The 18,213-nt window shown below is 39.0% G+C and overlaps 2 protein-coding genes across 3 annotated transcripts; one reads left to right on the plus strand and one right to left on the minus strand.

Moving 5' to 3' along the window:
• Nucleotides 1-1,201: 1,201 nt before the first annotated feature.
• spryd4 (SPRY domain containing 4) lies at nucleotides 1,202-4,835 on the plus strand. The gene is made up of 2 exons (XM_062426812.1): nucleotides 1,202-1,351; nucleotides 2,790-4,835. The coding sequence occupies exons 1-2, from the start codon at nucleotides 1,216-1,218 to the stop codon at nucleotides 3,329-3,331; spliced, it is 678 nt and encodes a 225-aa protein (XP_062282796.1). The 5' UTR covers nucleotides 1,202-1,215; the 3' UTR covers nucleotides 3,332-4,835.
• Nucleotides 3,726-17,806, minus strand: gls2a (glutaminase 2a (liver, mitochondrial)). Of its 2 annotated transcripts, none has more exons than XM_062426811.1 (18): nucleotides 17,506-17,806; nucleotides 16,133-16,220; nucleotides 13,888-14,009; nucleotides 11,026-11,155; nucleotides 10,802-10,881; nucleotides 10,506-10,669; nucleotides 10,023-10,081; nucleotides 8,355-8,387; nucleotides 8,197-8,255; nucleotides 8,042-8,108; nucleotides 7,872-7,922; nucleotides 6,736-6,912; nucleotides 6,481-6,612; nucleotides 6,306-6,398; nucleotides 6,084-6,145; nucleotides 5,384-5,460; nucleotides 5,133-5,196; nucleotides 3,726-5,020 (listed from the first exon to the last, which is right to left on the minus strand). In XM_062426811.1, the coding sequence occupies exons 1-18, from the start codon at nucleotides 17,715-17,717 to the stop codon at nucleotides 4,864-4,866; spliced, it is 1,827 nt and encodes a 608-aa protein (XP_062282795.1). In that variant the 5' UTR covers nucleotides 17,718-17,806; the 3' UTR covers nucleotides 3,726-4,863. The 2 variants fall into 2 exon arrangements, with proteins under 2 accessions (XP_062282795.1, XP_062282794.1); XM_062426810.1 differs by having other exon boundaries at nucleotides 16,133-16,223.
• Between the last annotated feature and the right edge of the window lie 407 nt (nucleotides 17,807-18,213).

Below are 18,213 nucleotides of genomic sequence, written 5' to 3' on the forward strand. Positions count from 1 at the left end.
AATTGTCTGAAAACACTTAACACAAAGATGAAATACACACAAAGTGGCATCAGCTCATCTCAACAAGCAAAGCACAAACCACAAAATGTATTATAGTTTCTGAAGGAACAAAGAAATGATTTGTGATTAGTCAAACATGCCAACCTACATGACTACAGCCAATGGCAAATAGCACAAGAGCAAGTGGAGCCTTGAACCATAAATGATCAACTAACACTTAAACATGACCCATTAATGTATTTAACTGAGACTTTAATTGAGTCAAGGGAGCGGTCATATATCCCAAAACTCAGAACTTCTATCTTAAACAGACGTGGACTAAGGCAAGGAAGTAGCAGTAAACTTCTTAACAATAGCAAAGAGCACTTTATACAACACAGCACAGTTACAAGGCCAGAAAAGTCCACCATTATACATTACTTTGTTTTACTTTATTTATGGAAACCTCTGCAGGTCCACATCAACACCAAAAAAACAAAACAAAATAAGATAAATAAAACATAAGACAATACAAGGACAAGACAGTATAAATATTTTTTGAGTATTTTGTGTCACTGTGTGTAGGTTGGGCTAATGCCATCATAACTTAATTGTATATGTTCATTTAACTGAACCATGAATCTGTACATTAACTTCCTTAACATAGCATAAAAGGTATGGACATTGTTAAAAACACACATGTGACTAGCACTCATCCATCTTGGAAGCCTAAGCAGAATTTTAAATGCATCATTAAATGCAACCTGAAGCTTTCTTAATTTTTGCTTTGCTGTAATTGCACCAAAGATGGGCTGTATAGAGTGGAGTACAATATGCTTTAAAAAGAGCTGTCTACATCATCCGTACACATGTAAAACTTCGGTGCCAGCATATTTGCTTGTGCATACATCTTTTTACATTGATGCTGCACAACATCATCTTCATCACACAGATCATCCCTAATTATGTGTCCCAAATATTTTACTCTGCTCATTACATTTAACACTTGATCTGCCAAAAGAAAAGAAGGAAAGTTTTGCTTATGATCTTCCTTGGTTTGATAAACTCAACACTTGTGATGTGGCTGCTAATTGTGGTACAAATCTGTGATGTTTATCTGACTCAGTGGCGGTTGCTGTCCGTGGTGCTGACCTGTTGTTCCTCTCCAGGCCTGCAGGGAGCAGCAGAGTGAGGAGGAGCGGAAACGTGCACAGCAGCAGAAGCAGCAGCATAAACATGGCGGTGTCCACTAGCAGTGCAGCTCGTCTCTGTCGCCTGGCAGGACGGACTGTCACCTCCCTGACAGCCAGACACAGGCGGGGAGTCAGCCTGCCAGAGAGTATATGTTACATATCGACCTCGACGGGGAGCAGTGAGTGAATGTTTCTGTTAAAAGTTTAAAAAACAAGTGTTAGCTTCTGAGTGGTAGCTGCAGCTCAGAGGTCAATGCCATCAGACGCAGCCGAGCCTCAAAGAGAGACTACACTTTGTTTATATTGTGGTTTTAACAACCGTGTAACTGGGCAGTAAACAGAGCAATAAAACTGTTAACACATCTCTGTGGTTAAACAGACAAACGTGCGAGCGATAACTGAGGAAGTCGAGGAGTCATCGAGCAACTTTAGTCGGGCGGAAACGCGTTGTAGTTGTTTTTAAAACTTATAATAAACTGACTATATTGCCCAAAATGCGTGTGTATATTTGTAAAAAATCTTATAGGGTAGACACATTATATCTCTGACTCACTGCTGGTTGAATAAATGTTTGGTTCTCGATTAAAGTTTAGCATTTGGAGTCCTTCAAACACGCAAGACTTGAGTTTGTCCGAAAATGGATCTAGTCGGTGAGGATATTGGGTCATCCAGACGTCTTGACTCATACTTACAGAAATTTGTTATTGATTCAAAAGGTTAAACGATCAATCAATTAAACTTCAAGTCGACCAATAGAGAGTTGGTCAGAAATTATAATTTATTCAGTCATATTTCAGCTTGTTTCATTTCAGTATCTGCTGCTTTTCTTTGTCATATATATATATATATAGTAAAGTGAATATTTTTTGGATTTGGGATTGTTAGGTTTAGCCAACAAAACACACAATCTGATGGTTCACAAATTTCAACGAAACACCACTAACAGTATCAAACTATATCAAGGGGAAACTGTAACAAAATCAGCAAAGTAGAGTTTAATTGAAATGAATGTATCAAGAAGATGAAGTACATGTTTGTGTTCACCAGCTGTACTGGTTTTACACACAAAGGAAACACGACTCTCCTGCTACACTAATAGTAAATTTAAGAGTAAGATAGGCTCATTCATATTTGTTTGATTGATGAGCATCATCCTGTTTTCCATCTTATAAATCTTACTAACCTTATTCTTCATAGCCTGCCAACATCACTGTTTCTTTGTCATTCTCGAATGTGTCAGACTAATTGACTTTTTCTCCCGGCAGACAGCTTGACATGTTGGAGCAGAAAACGCACCAGTGTAATGATGACTTGGGGCAATTACTGCAATTCACTGCAGTAATTAATCTTATTAGTCACACTTGCTCTTGACAGGTCAAAATGTCAGCTGTGAAAAAGGTTTATTCACCTTTTGTTCTTACAGTTTTGGAGCTGTCGGTGTAATGATTTTATGAGACTTGCAGCTCATAAATAATACTTTAATCAATTTTTGACAGCACAAAGCAGCCACATTTGGGTTTCAACCGAGACACCAATTAGGCTTAATTTTTTTAAACATTGAGCTGAAAGTCATCATGAAAAAATAAATTCCTCTTGTGCTTTTTTTTCCTCCTGTAGATCTGCAGTTTAAGCTTGATGAGAGAACAGCTCACAGCAGTCTGGACCTTTTCAAGAAAGACACTGGCGTCATCTACCGCATGCTGGGCCTGGACCCCAGCCACGTGCAGGACAATCCCGAGCGTTTCCGAGACTGGGCGGTTGTGTTTGGCGACGAGAAGATCAGTAGCGGGCGACACTACTGGGAGGTGACGGTCAAAAAGTCTCAGCAGTTTCGTGTGGGCGTGGCTGAAGCGCTGATGTCCCGGGAGGACTGCGTGGGCACCAACAGCTCGTCCTGGGTGTTCGGCTACGCTCAGCGAAAGTGGTTCGCCATGACCAGCAACAAGATGGTCCCCGTGACGCTGGTGGGCAAGCCGGACCGTGTAGGCATCCTGGTTGACTATGAAGCGGGTCTTGTGGGGCTGGTGGACACTGAGAAACCCAGGATCATTCACTCCATCAGAGTCCAGTTCAAGACTCCCATCTGCCCCGCGTTTGGACTTTGGGATGGGGATATGCTCACTCACTCTGGTCTGGAGGAGCCTGAAGGCCTGAAGTAGTGAAGCATCCCTTGCATAACGATGATTGTAATGGCTGAAAAATGGTACCGTGGCAACCCTTTTCACACCAGTATCTTAAATAACTGGACAGGAAAGAAAGCAATATCTGTGTGGGAATCATTTACATCTTAATTACAAGTCAATTTCTTCGTGGTCCAGTTGGTTCATTATCATGACTCTTAACAATGCAAGTTCATACTTTTATGTATGTCATTCAGCCTCAGGCATGTGTCACAGAAGCTGTTTTTGTGTGTACCTCATGTATTACCTCTTAAACTAACGGATGTAAAAACGACATGTGGTCTTTTTTGGGAGGAACATTAACTGCCAAGTTGTTGTTTTATACTTCTCTTCACAGTTACAAAGCTTAAATCAACACAAAACCTTTTTGAGATTCATGTTCATACTATATATTGTTTAATAAAATAACTTCACAGAAAGTTTCACATTTCTCTTTTGTTTACAACAAGATGATACATATATACAGACAGACTAAAGCCCAGTAAAGTTATGTTTTATGAGGTATCAATTCACTGCCACAGTTAAATGAAGTGGCACACTGAATAAAACAATAAAAAAAATGCATTCATTTTTAGAAGAATACAGGAGTATAGCGTGACTCAACCATACATTAAGCACAGTGCAATCACTTTAAAATAGGTACACTGTATACTAACAAGTGGCAGATGTAATTTTCCTGATTGTATTGTACTGACAGTATCACGTTTAACACATCTATATGTCTTGTTCACTTAACTAAATGTAATAATATATTTTGTGTTAAATTAACCAAACTGTGCATTGTTCCCAGTGCCTGAGACCTGCAGATGTTTCTGTTAAATACAAGCAACCAATAAAAAGAGATCACAGTAATGAAGAAGTAGTTCCTCCAAAAAGAAACAAACAATAACCACATGAAACAGAAGATATCAGCAATGTATAAACTGACCTATGAGCCTCAGTAAACTAGAATCAACTGCAATGAAACAGTCCTCACAGTGTTTTAGGCACAGATGCAACAGACTCACCTCCTGTTGAGGTAGAATAATTAATTAAGCAGCTTTGGGAATATTTATACAATCATTTCATGGGGCATACAATCCCCTGATTAAATACCACACTGAAAAATCTGAATATAAAGTATTTCAACATTTAAAAAAAATAAGCACAATAATTACATATAAAAGTAAATACAAAATTAATGTTGCAACACAAACCAAATCACAGCTTAAATTAACGTCATTCTCACACACAAGCAACACATTGCCTGCTTTCTTATATAGTGCTTTGTTGATACAATCCCTCCAGAGTGCAGAAAAGCATTTAAAAGGGACTTAATCCTACTATGTACAGCTTTTCAACAGTCTAAAGGATGATCCCCACATTATTGTTATATAACTTAAATATTCCCATATTTAGGATAAACTCAGTCATTCACAACTTCTCTCAATCATCCAGTGTCCTTTTAGTCCTCTCAGGTGTTTAATAAAATAGATTAATTTCTATTACAAACCCTCATGATCCTTTATGGTTTAGACAATGCTCTTCAACGTATCCAGCATGCTCTTCTGCTCGTCTGTGTCGGACGTTGATTCGCTGTCGGCGTACGTACTCTGATACTCTTGCAGGACCGAAACTGCAAGATCATGGCCAAACTGCCTGGCATCATCTAGAGGTGTGTTTCCCCATCTGGTATATAACACAATGTAATGCAGAGATGAATCAATTGTCACAGATAATATTTTTCTCATTTTTAATTCAATATCATAAGAATGAGTTTTTTATATTTAAAAATCTCTACCTGTCTTTCATGTGAGGATTCAATTTACATACTTCAGTCAGAAAGATCACAGCTTCCACATGACCTAATAGAAAATAGAGAGCAATTTTCACTTTTTCTTCACTTCAAAGCAAGATCTCTCATATCCATGCCATCATATTTCCAAACCATCCCAAAACATTTTAATGCAAATGTCATATTTAATTTAATTCTAGTTTGAATATCAAAGCCGAGATTATTGAAGAAGGAATGAACTAATAATGAAGTGTCACCTTCTGCAGCAGCGATGTGGAGCGCTGTGCGGGAGTCGTAGTCTGTCTGCTCCATGTTCAAAGCTGAAAGGGCAAACCTGGAGGGATAACAAAGCCGGAGCCGTGGAGAGAGGGAACACACATGTAAATGTCAGCTCAAGTGACGGCTACTTGTCAGAAAACTGTGGTGAGCACAGCTGAGTGTCCCTACAATTACACGAGTGAAGGACTTGTTGATATGAAAGCAGATATTTTTTCAAAAAAGCAGGAGTGGAGGGGTGAACTCTTAAAGGAACAGTTCGACATTTTGGTTCAGACACAAAACTTGCTTTTTACCAAGTGCTAAATATGAAGGTACAGCTAGGAGATGGTTAGTTTAGCTTAGCATCAGGCCTGGAAGTGGGGGGGAAACAGCTAGTCTGGCTTTGTCCAAAGATGCCAAATAACATCTCTGAAACACAGTAACAGTAACAGTAGCTACTTTTTAACCTTTAAACAGAACCAGATTGACTGTTTCCCTGTTTTCAGTCTTTATGCAAAACTACTGTCTCCTGGCCATGGCTTCGTATTTAACACATATGAGAGTGGTGTCGATCTTCTCATTTAACTCTCTGCACAAAAGTGAATAAACATATTTTCCAAAATGTCTTCCTATTTCTTTAAGATCACATCATCCAACTGTTCGTCCTGAATGAAAGGCTGTGTTTCTTTTTTAACTTACCTCCTCAGAGCAGAGACGTCACCACTGTAGGCGGCAAACATCAGGTTTACCACTGACTTGTTCTAACAGATCAAAAGGCAAACATTATGATAGTGTACTGTTTTAAAACTTGTTATGTAAAAATACTGTCTGCATTATTGCTAAGTCACTCAATCAAGCAGCATAAATTCTTACTAGTCTGAATGAGAATTTCAGCATCTAAACTTGTATTTCTGAACTTACTGGATCCTCGTCTGATCTCCTTCTAGGGTCGTGTTTCCTCGTGAAATGTCTCAAGTTGTCGTAATTGTGGAAGTTGAAGTAAGACACCAGATCCTAGTGAATCAAAAGTTGGATGAGATGGGATATATTAAAACATGCAGATTCAGATAAATTAGATGAAAATAGACAGACATACCTGACAGAAGTGAATGCCACGCACGCTGTTCCCAAGCCGATCTAAAGGTGGGGACCAACACATCATGCCCATGACGTTGGGGACCACGAGCAGCACAGCACCTGAAACGCCAGATTTAGCGGGCAAGCCAACCTGAATGAGAGGGTTAAAATAATCAACACTAGGAACCTGGAACAACATGTCATAACTGCCTACAACTCTGAACTATGAGGTCAACGAGCTTTGATACAGATTGTTGAAATACCGGTGACTCACATGGAAAGCAAATTGTCCGGAGAAGTCGTACATTCCACATGAGTGCATGAGGCTCAGCGTGTTACGAACTGCTTCGGCACTCAGCACTCGCTCGCCTGTGATTGGACAAATACCCCCGTTGGCCAGTGTGGCAGCCATGACACTGCCTGACTCACAGGTCACCTCTATGGAGCACAACTAGGAAGCCAAAAAAAAAAAGAAAAAATTAAAACTTTTTGAACTGAAGAGGCAAGTAAGACCGTTTTGAAGGAAGAAATTTTGTTTTATTGCAAAGAGTAACTAATCTCGTGTTAAATGCGAATAATATGTGGGTGTAGTCTAAATTCAAAATATTGAAAAGAGTTGTCACCACCTGTCCCGTTCCCCGAGATTTAAAGCTCATGTGTGTTTTTAGGTCGGATTTCAGTTGATCCAGTTAGTTTGCCTCTATGGCTGCAAAACATTGTATTTCACGTGTCATTGTTTCATATTTGGCAACCTGGAGTGTCAAAATGGGTGTCAACCTGATCTCACAGAAATAAGTGAAATGACCTCTTAGCACCTCATGGTGATGGCACGCAAAGTGTTAAAATTAGTGTCAGCACCACAATTAGGTTGAGTTGGCAGAGGGTCAAATCACACAGGGCAAAACAAAAACAGATGTTCTGCATTGTGATGGAAATTTCAAAGGAGAACATACTGGCTGCAGTATTATAGTCCAAGTATTTCAACTTAACATATTTCCTTAGTCTCATCATAACATATAATAGTCGTTTAATGAGTTGGTACAGCAAGTATTTTACATATTTCTCCTTTAATACAACAGAAACTGGTTAACTTAGCATAAAGACTAGAAACAACTAAACTGGTTCTTTCTACAGTAACAAAATCCGCCCACCAGCAACTATAAAGCTCAGACGGGGCCAGTAACTTCTGGAGTCCTGTCATCACTGTGAGTTTGCCAGGCAACCAGCGCTTTATCGCTTGCTAAACTAACCAGCTGCTGGCTGTAGCTTCATATTTACCAGACAAACATGAGAGTGATATTGATCTTCTTATCAAATGTTTAATTGACAAGAAAGTGAATATGCATATTTCCCAAAACTATTTAAAGTTTCATCCACAGAATACTAAATGTTAAGTAAAATCGGTCTCACCTGAAAGTAGAAGTCGAGGGCCGCAGTCATGTCAGCATTGTCAGGAAAGCACTGCAGAGGCAAACAGCCTTAATCAGAGTCAGAGCACACTGAGGATATTCAACTTTCAGAAAACCTAAGCACTGAACAAGCAGCTGAAGTGATTGTAATCAAACACCAAAAAAACTCACCTTTTTTTCTTTGAGGTAATAACCAATTGCATAATTCCTATCCCCGGTCTCCCTCTCTGACTGGAAACTGCACATAGAGCATGACAGGTGTGAAAAATCTGCATTTAACATGGCAGAGCATAATTAGGTTGCATTTTGTGTAGCGTGGTACTCACGTTGCATTGCTGAACCCCACATATTCTGTGCCAGCCATGCTCTTCAGGAACTCCATCACCTGCAAAGGCATCATATTTACACAGGGGTGGCGAGTTCAATAGGGGGAACAAGCAAATAAGTAGTACAAATCTGATAATAAAAAAAATCATTAACTCACATAGTCGAACCTCTCGGCCTTGTTTGAATGAGGCTGTCAAAACAGAGGAAAAACACTTGTGATGCCAATTTAAAGTATGCCAAGAGTCAGCCGCCCCTACAGATGGCAGTGTTTGAATACTTTGACACCGAAGCATAGTGCTGAATCCAATCTACGGTGGGCGTCTAGGTATGACGTGCCCAGGATGTCTTTGTGCGTGTCTCTCCATGTGGCAATGAGCACACTGTGGCCTAGGGGCTGTTTATGACTGTGCTTGAATTTCACAGTCGGGTAAGGGATCGTTACCAAGTTGTAAAGCTACTAAAAAGGGACGGTGGTTACAGTCATATTTATTGACTGTTTGACCTATGCATGAAGGCTAAAGATTATATTGAATATCACCGTGAGTTGAAGTGATAAAGCGATAAACAAGATCATTTTATGTCTTTCCAGGTATTTTCAGCTAGTTTTTGAAAAAAAAAAACAACAACAAAAAAACCCAAAAAACTTTTGACATTTAAAATGGTTCAGCTCATCCCACTGCGGCATATTTACATTACAGAAATTCAAAAACAAACTTTTATCAAGTATATTTTATAAATATATACAGTAACCCCCTTAGTATAAATTATACACACATATAGTACACAAACTGTGCTCACATGATATAGTCCCCTGCTCCATAAATACACAAGTGTGGGCAGCTAACACACCTTCTGTTGTGGGGGCTGTAATTGGCCAGAAGCACACACACGCCCCTGGATGTCAACATTTAGGCCCTCCCTTTGCTGCTGACCCACATACGATAAGAAGCCCAGAGTTTATCCTCCGTCAGCTGTGAGACTACAGGAAAACTCCACTGTGGAAACATACATAACCATATATGGCCAATAACCAATGGCCAATGACTTATAACAAAGCCAAAGGCCTTGACGGCTGGCCAGTCAGATGATGATAAACCATAGTCCAGCCAATACAGGCAAAAGGTGACCTGACGTCATGCTCCAGTGAGTGAGTTTCTTCACTGGTTCCCAGCCCAAATCGCTTAAAAATGTGGTTCCCCGTCATTTTTCATCGTGAGTAATATAAAATCCCCAACAGCTTCATCTTCTAGAAAAGTAACATTATGTGGCTTCTCACTCGGTTTTATGGTGCAACGGGTTTCGTTTTCAAAAACAGGATGTTCACAACATACTATGGCATGTCCTTACACCATATTTTCTATAAAAAAAATAGGGTTATTGAAAGCTTTGCTATCATGCTGTACTTTTTAGTTTTTGTGCAAATCATCCTTCTTTTGTGAGGACGTATCAAAGCAGAAAAATGAATAAATAAATAATGAGGAAGACAGAAAAGACAGAAAGCAAAAGAACAAAGAGACACAGTGTCTTGATTTTACAAACACACTATCATGATTTTCGAAGACCTAAATTATTGCCCACTGAACTGTCTGTAAGCCTAGTGAGAGGCTGCAGCAGAGTGCTACACTGCACAATATTAAATGAAGAGGAAAAATATTTAATAAGGTTGGGTTGAAAAAGTCTATTTTTTGGCATGACCGGGTGTTTCCTGAGATGCTGCTCTTTGTTTTGCCCTGACACCCTCATTAATGACAACCAATATTGTAGTATGTTTGTGTGTGTCCTAAAATGGAAGCCTCTAACTGCATTCAATGGTGAAGATTTTTACCTTTAGTAAAGAACTGATGACGATAGCTCCAGCGTTCACCATCGGGTTGTGAGGTTTATCTGAAGAAATGAGCGCATGTTATCACCAATTTTCTCCTAACCACAAGAGAAATAAACTGCTGAGATTAGAGAAGATATTTCATCAGGGGGACATGGAGTATCATCAGCTAATAAACTGAATAAATACTGTACAATCCCTCTGCTTCAGAGGTGAGTGTGTAATAGCTAATGGCTACAAAGGTTAGGTGACAACAGTCCATCTGAAAACTTTTCACAAAAAAAAAAGATTGCTTGTTGCCTGTGCTCTATTGCTGAAATTACTGATAACCCTATTGCCAATTTGCTCAATAAGTTACTGAGTGGTTTTGTGTGCAGTTTTACTTTGTACAAACTAGGATTAGCAATACTCAGCATTTCTGCTACTGCTTTTTCTTTTGTAAAGAGGATAACTTGGTTGAAAGTCTCTATTACACTAATTGCTTACCTTCCTCGTTTAGTGACAGTTTGTTGAACTTGAGTCCACTAGGCTCTTTGCCTACAAACTGGTGAACATGCTCACTGCCGATTTCATGCACGGCGATGGAGTACTCCAGAGGCTTCACACACGACTGCAGACAGAAGGGAACCTTGGTGTCACCCACAGAGTGTCTGCATGACATGAGGATGTAATGGAGAAACATGGAAATAAAATAAAAAAAGAATGGAGGAGTGTTAGTGAGGCGGTACACACAATGGAGGATTTCAGAATGGAAACATGCATTAAGAAAGAGATGATGTTACCTCTGTCCATCAATTGTGCACAGAGACACACCCCAGAGATCAGGATTGAATTTAGCAAGCTGAGGAATGTAATCAGCTACCTGCATGAAAACATGATTATGATGATGATGATGATGATGATGATGATGATGATGATGATGATGATGATGATGAGGATGAGTATGCTTTCATAAATGAACTACAAGTGCATGTGCGTGTGTTTCTATGATTAGTTTGTTACTTACTTGTCCTCCCTCCTGCAGTTGTGCTCTGTCATACATCTTATTGACCTGCTGAGTAAACTCATCAAAATTGGGGATGATGAACTTTTTTCTGAAGGCTTTAGTCAGCAGCATGATGTTGTTGCCCACACACCTAGAAGAGGACACATAATTTAACTGACGTCATGAAGAGGGTTGCAAAACACTTAAATATGCAACACTTAATACAATAGAAAAAACATAAATAACAACAAGAATTTTGAATGCTAAAACAAACTCATGTACATTTAGATTTCTCTGTGGCTGACCTGATTTTAAAGGCATAAAAAATAGATCTATAGCTTTATTCAAATCTTAAAAGCAAAGTTACATCCAAACTACAAAACATATTTTGTCACATAGCTATTAGGGGAATTTGGGACTGTGGTTCAATTTTATGACACCTGATTTTGAGATATCAGCCTGTACTACTGACTTTTATTACCACCTCAGTTTAATATCTCTCATGGTGCTCATAATATGAAAAAGTATATTTAAAAAGCAACAACTTTTCCAAGAACCAATATCCACGTTACATGATGCTAAAAAACTACAGGTGTCATTGTAAACGGTTTTCCTTTGAACCACTTTCTACCAAAGACACAGTTTATCATATGAAAATGTCTTTCGATAGGCCTTTTTCACAGCACACCTTTTGACTTGTCATATTGGGAAAACCACAGGTGTTACTAATAATATTAACGATGGCTCTGCTCTATCCAGGTGTCCGAGTAAGCCCTGACAGTGGGACCCAGCATGCCGATAGCAGAATCCAGAAACTGGGTCCTGAGGCAGCTGAGTGGACTCAACCATTTAAATTGTATTATTCACACCAATTTGGCTGTGGAAAAAAAGGCCTATCCTCCAATGCACACTTTCTGTAAACAAATATAAACAAAATGAAATTCAATTTGCCTTTGTAATATCAAAATGAAGGCAGAATATATAAACAAAACTATGCTAAATATCACTCTCAAGTGAGAAAATATGTCTTTTTATGATTTGGTTGTACCAACAATTTAATAGGAGTAAGTTCAAGCATAAGATAATATTCAAACTTGAATGGCAAAGAGTGAAACTGCTAATTTTGGCTTTATGCATTCATTAAATTAGAATCATGTACAGTTAGCAGGCTAGTAAAGCTAGTTTGACCTCTGTAAGATAAGATAAGATAAGATAAGATAAGATAAGGTAAGATAAGATAAGATAAGATAAGATAAGATAAGATAAGATGAGATAAGATAAGATAAGATAAGATAAGATAAGATAAGATAAGATAAGATAAGATAAGATGAGATAAAGGAAATTTGCCTTGGTCATCACATTGTCTGCAGTAAAGAATCACAGCAAAACAAGAGTAAAAACAATAGATACATTCATCCATGAATTGTATCAACTACATCAAAAAAGTGCAGACATAGTATAGTATATATCAGTGATATAAGACAAAGACTACAGGGACAGCTGCTGCATAAACATATTTCAGCCTTGGTGGTGTTAAAGGCTTTAATGGACAAGGGGTTTGCATTGCTTAGGGGAAGCCTGTGCCGTCTGCCTGGGGGGAGGAGCTCATAATGTATACTCAGGGTGGAGAACATGAGTTAGGTTTGAACTAACATTTCTGTTAACTAGCAAACACAGAGTTAAAGTTATCATTTTAATGGATAGATAGCATTTTTGAGGCTTCATAATATGAGTGCCCAGTCTTACCCTTCTTTACTTTCTTGCATAAATATTGTCTAACCATTATTTGACCTAATTTAAATCAAATTCAGCTCTTCTGACTCACGCACTGATCTGCCTGCGAAATGTTTACACAGGCAAATACATGCCCAGATAAAAGGGCAAACAAAAACATGTGCCTATATCAGCAGATTCTAATAGTTCTTATAGCATGTCGTTGCTATAATTGGTCAGCAGTGTGATCTAGAGGAAAGCACATTCTGTCACAGCTGGTCTGAACTAAAATATCTGGTCTGTAGCCTTCACTAATCTAAGGCGATGCTAGCGTGAAGTTTTGGGACACCAGGACAAGAGAGTGGAGAGAGTTTGCATTATTCATATGGGTCATTTCCTTTAAAAAAAAGGGAAAAACAAGGAGGAGATAGCTCTGTGTCTCTCACAGCATATTTATAGTGAGCTCTTCAGTGTTCTTCAGGAAAGGATAACCTCACAGATTTAAGTAAACAGACAAGGAAAGTCAGATATGGCCAATTAAGTTTGAGGAAGACAACCGGACTGTGCAACCCTCTACTACTTGTTTTGGCCAGAGGATCAACTGAGAATTGAATTACACTTGTCAATTAGGAAATAATACTGTTTGGACAGCAGTCTGCATGAAGCTTACCGATCTGTTGAAGCTACTAATGTAATTGGTGCGGTCTGGAGCTCATCCAGAATGATGCCCTTTCATTAACAGCCCCAGAGACCCCACTCTCCTCCTGCACTCTATACCGCTTTGGCTTGCATGTGCGCACGTGAATTGGGTTTGTAGCAGCTGTCAGTTATAAAAACGCCTGTCTCTGTCAATCTCTTGGACTCAAATAGCACTGACCGGAGATCACCTCCTTCACATAATAACAAAAAAGTATGAAAGAGCATTAACCTTAACTAACCTTGCACACCGCATTTTTTTTTTTTTTTTTACCATGCTTATCTTGGGAACATTAAAAAACATTAGAATTCACACTGTTTATGCAGTAGTGGTTGAAACCCAGTGTTTATTTACTGCAAGAGAAAACAGAAAGTGTTCTGTCTATTTCTCCCATGCAGATCAATCTTGAATACTCCCCCTTGAGGAACTCTGTGTGTAACTATGTATCCATAAATAAACAAAGCTTTTCTCACCTTCTGAAGAGCTTCTTGTCCATCATGACAGGCCCAATGGAGTCACGTGTGGATTGCCTCAACTGACGGACACAGTCACGCAGCCGAGGGTCAGATGTTAACAAGCCTGTTTTTCTCAAAGCCTGGAGAGAAGAGGAATGAGGAAGGTTTTCTCAAATTAATACACAAGGGAGAAAAGGAAGGTTAGATTTCCACAAGCAATGGAGGGCACTGCAGTATTTATGTAATGTCAATTAGCAGGATATCAAACATGAATTGATGGAGAATATAGTTAGAGGACTTCAAAGGCTTTAAGGGTGCAAACATGGGACTGGGAGGAAATGCAGGCATTGACCACATCACTGGAATCCTTCTCGCAAGTCACACATCAGCCTGAGAGTCACTGTTTGAACCATGTGCGTCTATTTTGGGGACACCGCGTGCATGACTCTCTCGACCAGAGAGGCTCCCATGTTTTTTTTGAGTCATCTCAACCGATCACTGATTCAGTGAGCAAACAGTCCAAACACATGGCTGAAAGCTTGCTATTGCTGTTATTGTATGTCTGTGAGTGATTCTTAGCTTCGGGGCAGGATGCTGAAGTTGGGGCAGCACTCACAGTGTGCTTATTTTAAGGTTTTCAACTGACCGATTTTGCTATCACAAATGGATTAGCAGCATCAAGCATACACAGACCCTATGAATGAGAGCTAAATGCAGCATGATACAATATCATACCTGATGTGGTGATGTCATCATGATGGTGTTTACCCTAAATGCCTAAATATAGAAAATCTCCACTGTCATTAATTGCACATGTTTCTGCTTCACAAATTATCACTTATATTAAGTTAAGACCCACTATAGCGTACACTAATGCAGTATAATACAATATCATACCTGATGGTCATCATGATATGTTTACCCTAACTGCACTATATTACATTAAGACCCCCTATAGAGTACACCATTGCAGTATAATAACACACTATTTAAATGCTTTTGGCAGAGAAATAAATATTTTATTTCCAGTAGATTAACGGGCTGAACTCATCTGTAGAAAGTTGATTTGCTGATCAGAATAATCTTCATCTTATTCAGGCATCTAGCTCATTAATGAACCCTAAAATTGCATTTTCTTTGAAGAAGTTTCAAAATCTGTTAATGGATTAGGATTTTTCACCTCTTTCCTAAACAAATCAGCTTGTTTAAAGCATAAAGTGTAACAAATTATGATTCTGTTGACACTACAGAAGTGATTTTTATATATTATATTCCTGCAACTGTGGACAACTAGAATTAACTCTATTTTTTTTTTGTTTAATGCAAAAATGTTATTTAAAGGCAGATTTTTTGTGTAAGTGACTTGATAAGATGATTTTCTTTACATGCAAGAATACTGATAAACATGTTCACCATCTATGTCACCTCTACAAACACATCCAGTCATCCGTGGCCTAACAACAAGCCACCTGTGTTGACACACAACTCCTTCCCTGAATGCGTGCTCCTTTTTAAAATTACAGAGTTGCCATAGACACTGAGGTCACCAGATGTCTATGATGTTTGGCTTTTTCATGTGACCGTGTAAAAGGACACATGTCATGAAGCTAAATGAGGATGTGGCTTGCAATGGCTTGGTAGTTATCACAGTGCACATATTGACACCGCAGAGTCCACGGTAAGCTCTGTTCTTCTTCTTAGTATGTGTGGCCTCTCACAAGACTCTGAAAATATGAACTGTGCACGGGTTCACAGAAGCTCCTTGACATTTTTACGTGAGGAATGTGTGTGTGTGTGTGTGTGTGTGTGTGTGTGTGTGTGTGTGCGCGCGCGCGTGTGTGTGTGTGTGTGAGTGTGTGGGGCCCATATATGAGGAGGTCTGGCCCTAATAACATAGCTCTGTTCTGATTATGTTGTTTAAATGAAATGCCTTTAATCTACTGAGACTGTCATCACTGCAATTAAAACTGAAAAATAATATTACAAAATGTTGTCTGTGTGGAAAAACACATTCTCTGTTAATTACCACAGTGTCTATATTTAGTCCTAAACACATTTTATACTTGACCCCTGCATTCAGTTGGAGACGCACTGCAAATTCCTGTTGTGCACTCTAATGTCAAGGTGGTTTTAGTCAAAGTCAAAGGTGCTTTTCAGAAAATACTGCATTGCTGTAGGAGAAAGTGTGTTTGTGTACATGTCCACATATGTCACGAAATGTCAAAACAGTCCATGTTGTGACAGGAACGTGCTGGTGACTCACAGAGATGAACTGCGAGATGGGGATCATCTCCTTGCCCTCGGTGATGGTGTAAAAAAGTAGGTCCTCCATACTGGACATCAACCTACCTCTGCTAAAAAAACAAAAAACAACAAACACACACAGTATTGCTGTGATCTTTAAACCCTGTGCAGGCTCCAATCATGTTAAAACTATGAGCACTGTTTAAACATTCATGTCAACAACATGGTCAGGAGTAGAAATACTGGCAAACGGCCAGCTACTGACCTCTATCTTGGCATGAAGTGTGTGTACAGTACCAGTCAAAAGTTTGGACACACTTTCTCATTGATGTGAATGGGAAAGTGTGTCCAAACTTTTGACTGGTACTGTATATGACAGACACCATGACTTTAATGTATACACTCACACAAATAAAGGTGTCCTGTCCTATATATATCCTATAGTCCTATATAGTAAACAGTATTAGTGTTTCTTTGACTTCTTTACTGCTTAAAAAATACAAAACCTATGTATTTACAAACTTGTATTTTAAAATGTTATTCACTATATAAATGTTATATAAATTAAAGACATTTCTTAATGTTTTTTTCTCCGATTTGTTAAACAAGCTTTAAATTAAATGTCACTAATCATATAATATGTGAGTATTATAATTTTAAAAATTGTAGTTTTTAAAGATAGTTTGATATTTTGGGTTCAGAGCTTTCTTGCAGAGACTAAACACTATATTATGTAAACATAACTGCTAGATATGAGACAAGCGCTAAGAGACTAGCTTAGCTTAACATAACATCAGAAAACAAGGGGAAACAACTCGCCAAGCTCTATCCAAAAGTAACAAAATCAACCTGCCAGCACCCTAGCTCACTAATTAACACAAATATCTCGTTAGTTAAACCACTAAAGAAACTAAAAGTGTAAAAATGACAGGTTGGGTTATGCCCCAGAGTCATGGCAGCTAGGTTGCTAGGCAACCAGTGGACTCCATTAAAGTTTTTAGACTTTTCTTGACTGTTTTTGTACAGAATAAACAAATGAGATGCTGCAAGCTACTAGCTATTAGCATAATCTCTCAGCAAGAAAGCAAATAGCAGTAAGTGTATCTCCCAAAATGTCAAACTATTTATTTCAGTTAGGTTATAATGACTTCTGAGAGTTACAGCCTAGAAATGTTAACGAACGTTTTATGTCTCAGTGGGAGTCAAAAAAGCAGAAATAATTATGAGATGACTTAACAATTAAGTCCAACACACAATTTAAACTCCTGATTCTGATAGTTTTCACTCTGGACTATTATGTGGGAAAAAATGTTTTAAAAAGACGAATATGGCCTAATGTTTTGATTAATTAATGGTGATGCATTCTCTAACAGACAGCCTGTGGTGACTTACTTGGAGTGCCTTTGGTCCACATCAGGACCCTTCTTGTTATGAAGGGCTCTTTGGCTGTGAGATGATGCTGCGGCCCAGCAGGGGACAGGAACAGGTTGCTGAGTCCTGGACAAAACAATGCTGTCAGCCCCAACTCTGGCGGAAATCCCTCCATTTTTAAATAGCTGCACGATTCCCGGGTTGGCTGTCCTCAGACTTTTCAGGCAATGCATTGTGATAAGTAGGGCTTAATCTTTAATAATTCAGTGGAGTTTATTTTTTTCCCAGAAGCTGATCCAGACTCGAGCGATACTTGTGACCAGTGCCCCTTGGTCCTCGGAGCATTAATAGCAGCTGCTGTCAGACTGCATCAAGTACAGTCAGTTGCTCTGGGGGTGGGGCAGTGACACACAGCACGGTGGCTCACACGGTGGGGTCAATAACCAGCAGCTGATGAAACCAAACCGGTAGTATTTCCTACTGTGGTTGCAGCTGCTGATTAAGCAAAAGCTTTTGGACTTCAATCATATTCCTAGAGAGACTGGTCTGTGATTAGGGTGCCTATAATATGTGCTTATAATTTCATCTAATAGTCTTAAAATATGCCTGTGATTTATTTTAGCCCAAATCTTAAGAAAAGGCTCAGACAGCGATATGAATATCTGCAGTTTGGCCAGACTTTCAGCTGGCCTTGGACCAGTAAATGAATGCCAGCAAACAGGTTTATTT

The sequence above is a fragment of the Scomber scombrus genome, chromosome 10 (assembly GCF_963691925.1).
Source record: "Scomber scombrus chromosome 10, fScoSco1.1, whole genome shotgun sequence".
In the NCBI taxonomy this organism is placed as follows: Eukaryota; Metazoa; Chordata; class Actinopteri; order Scombriformes; family Scombridae; genus Scomber; species Scomber scombrus.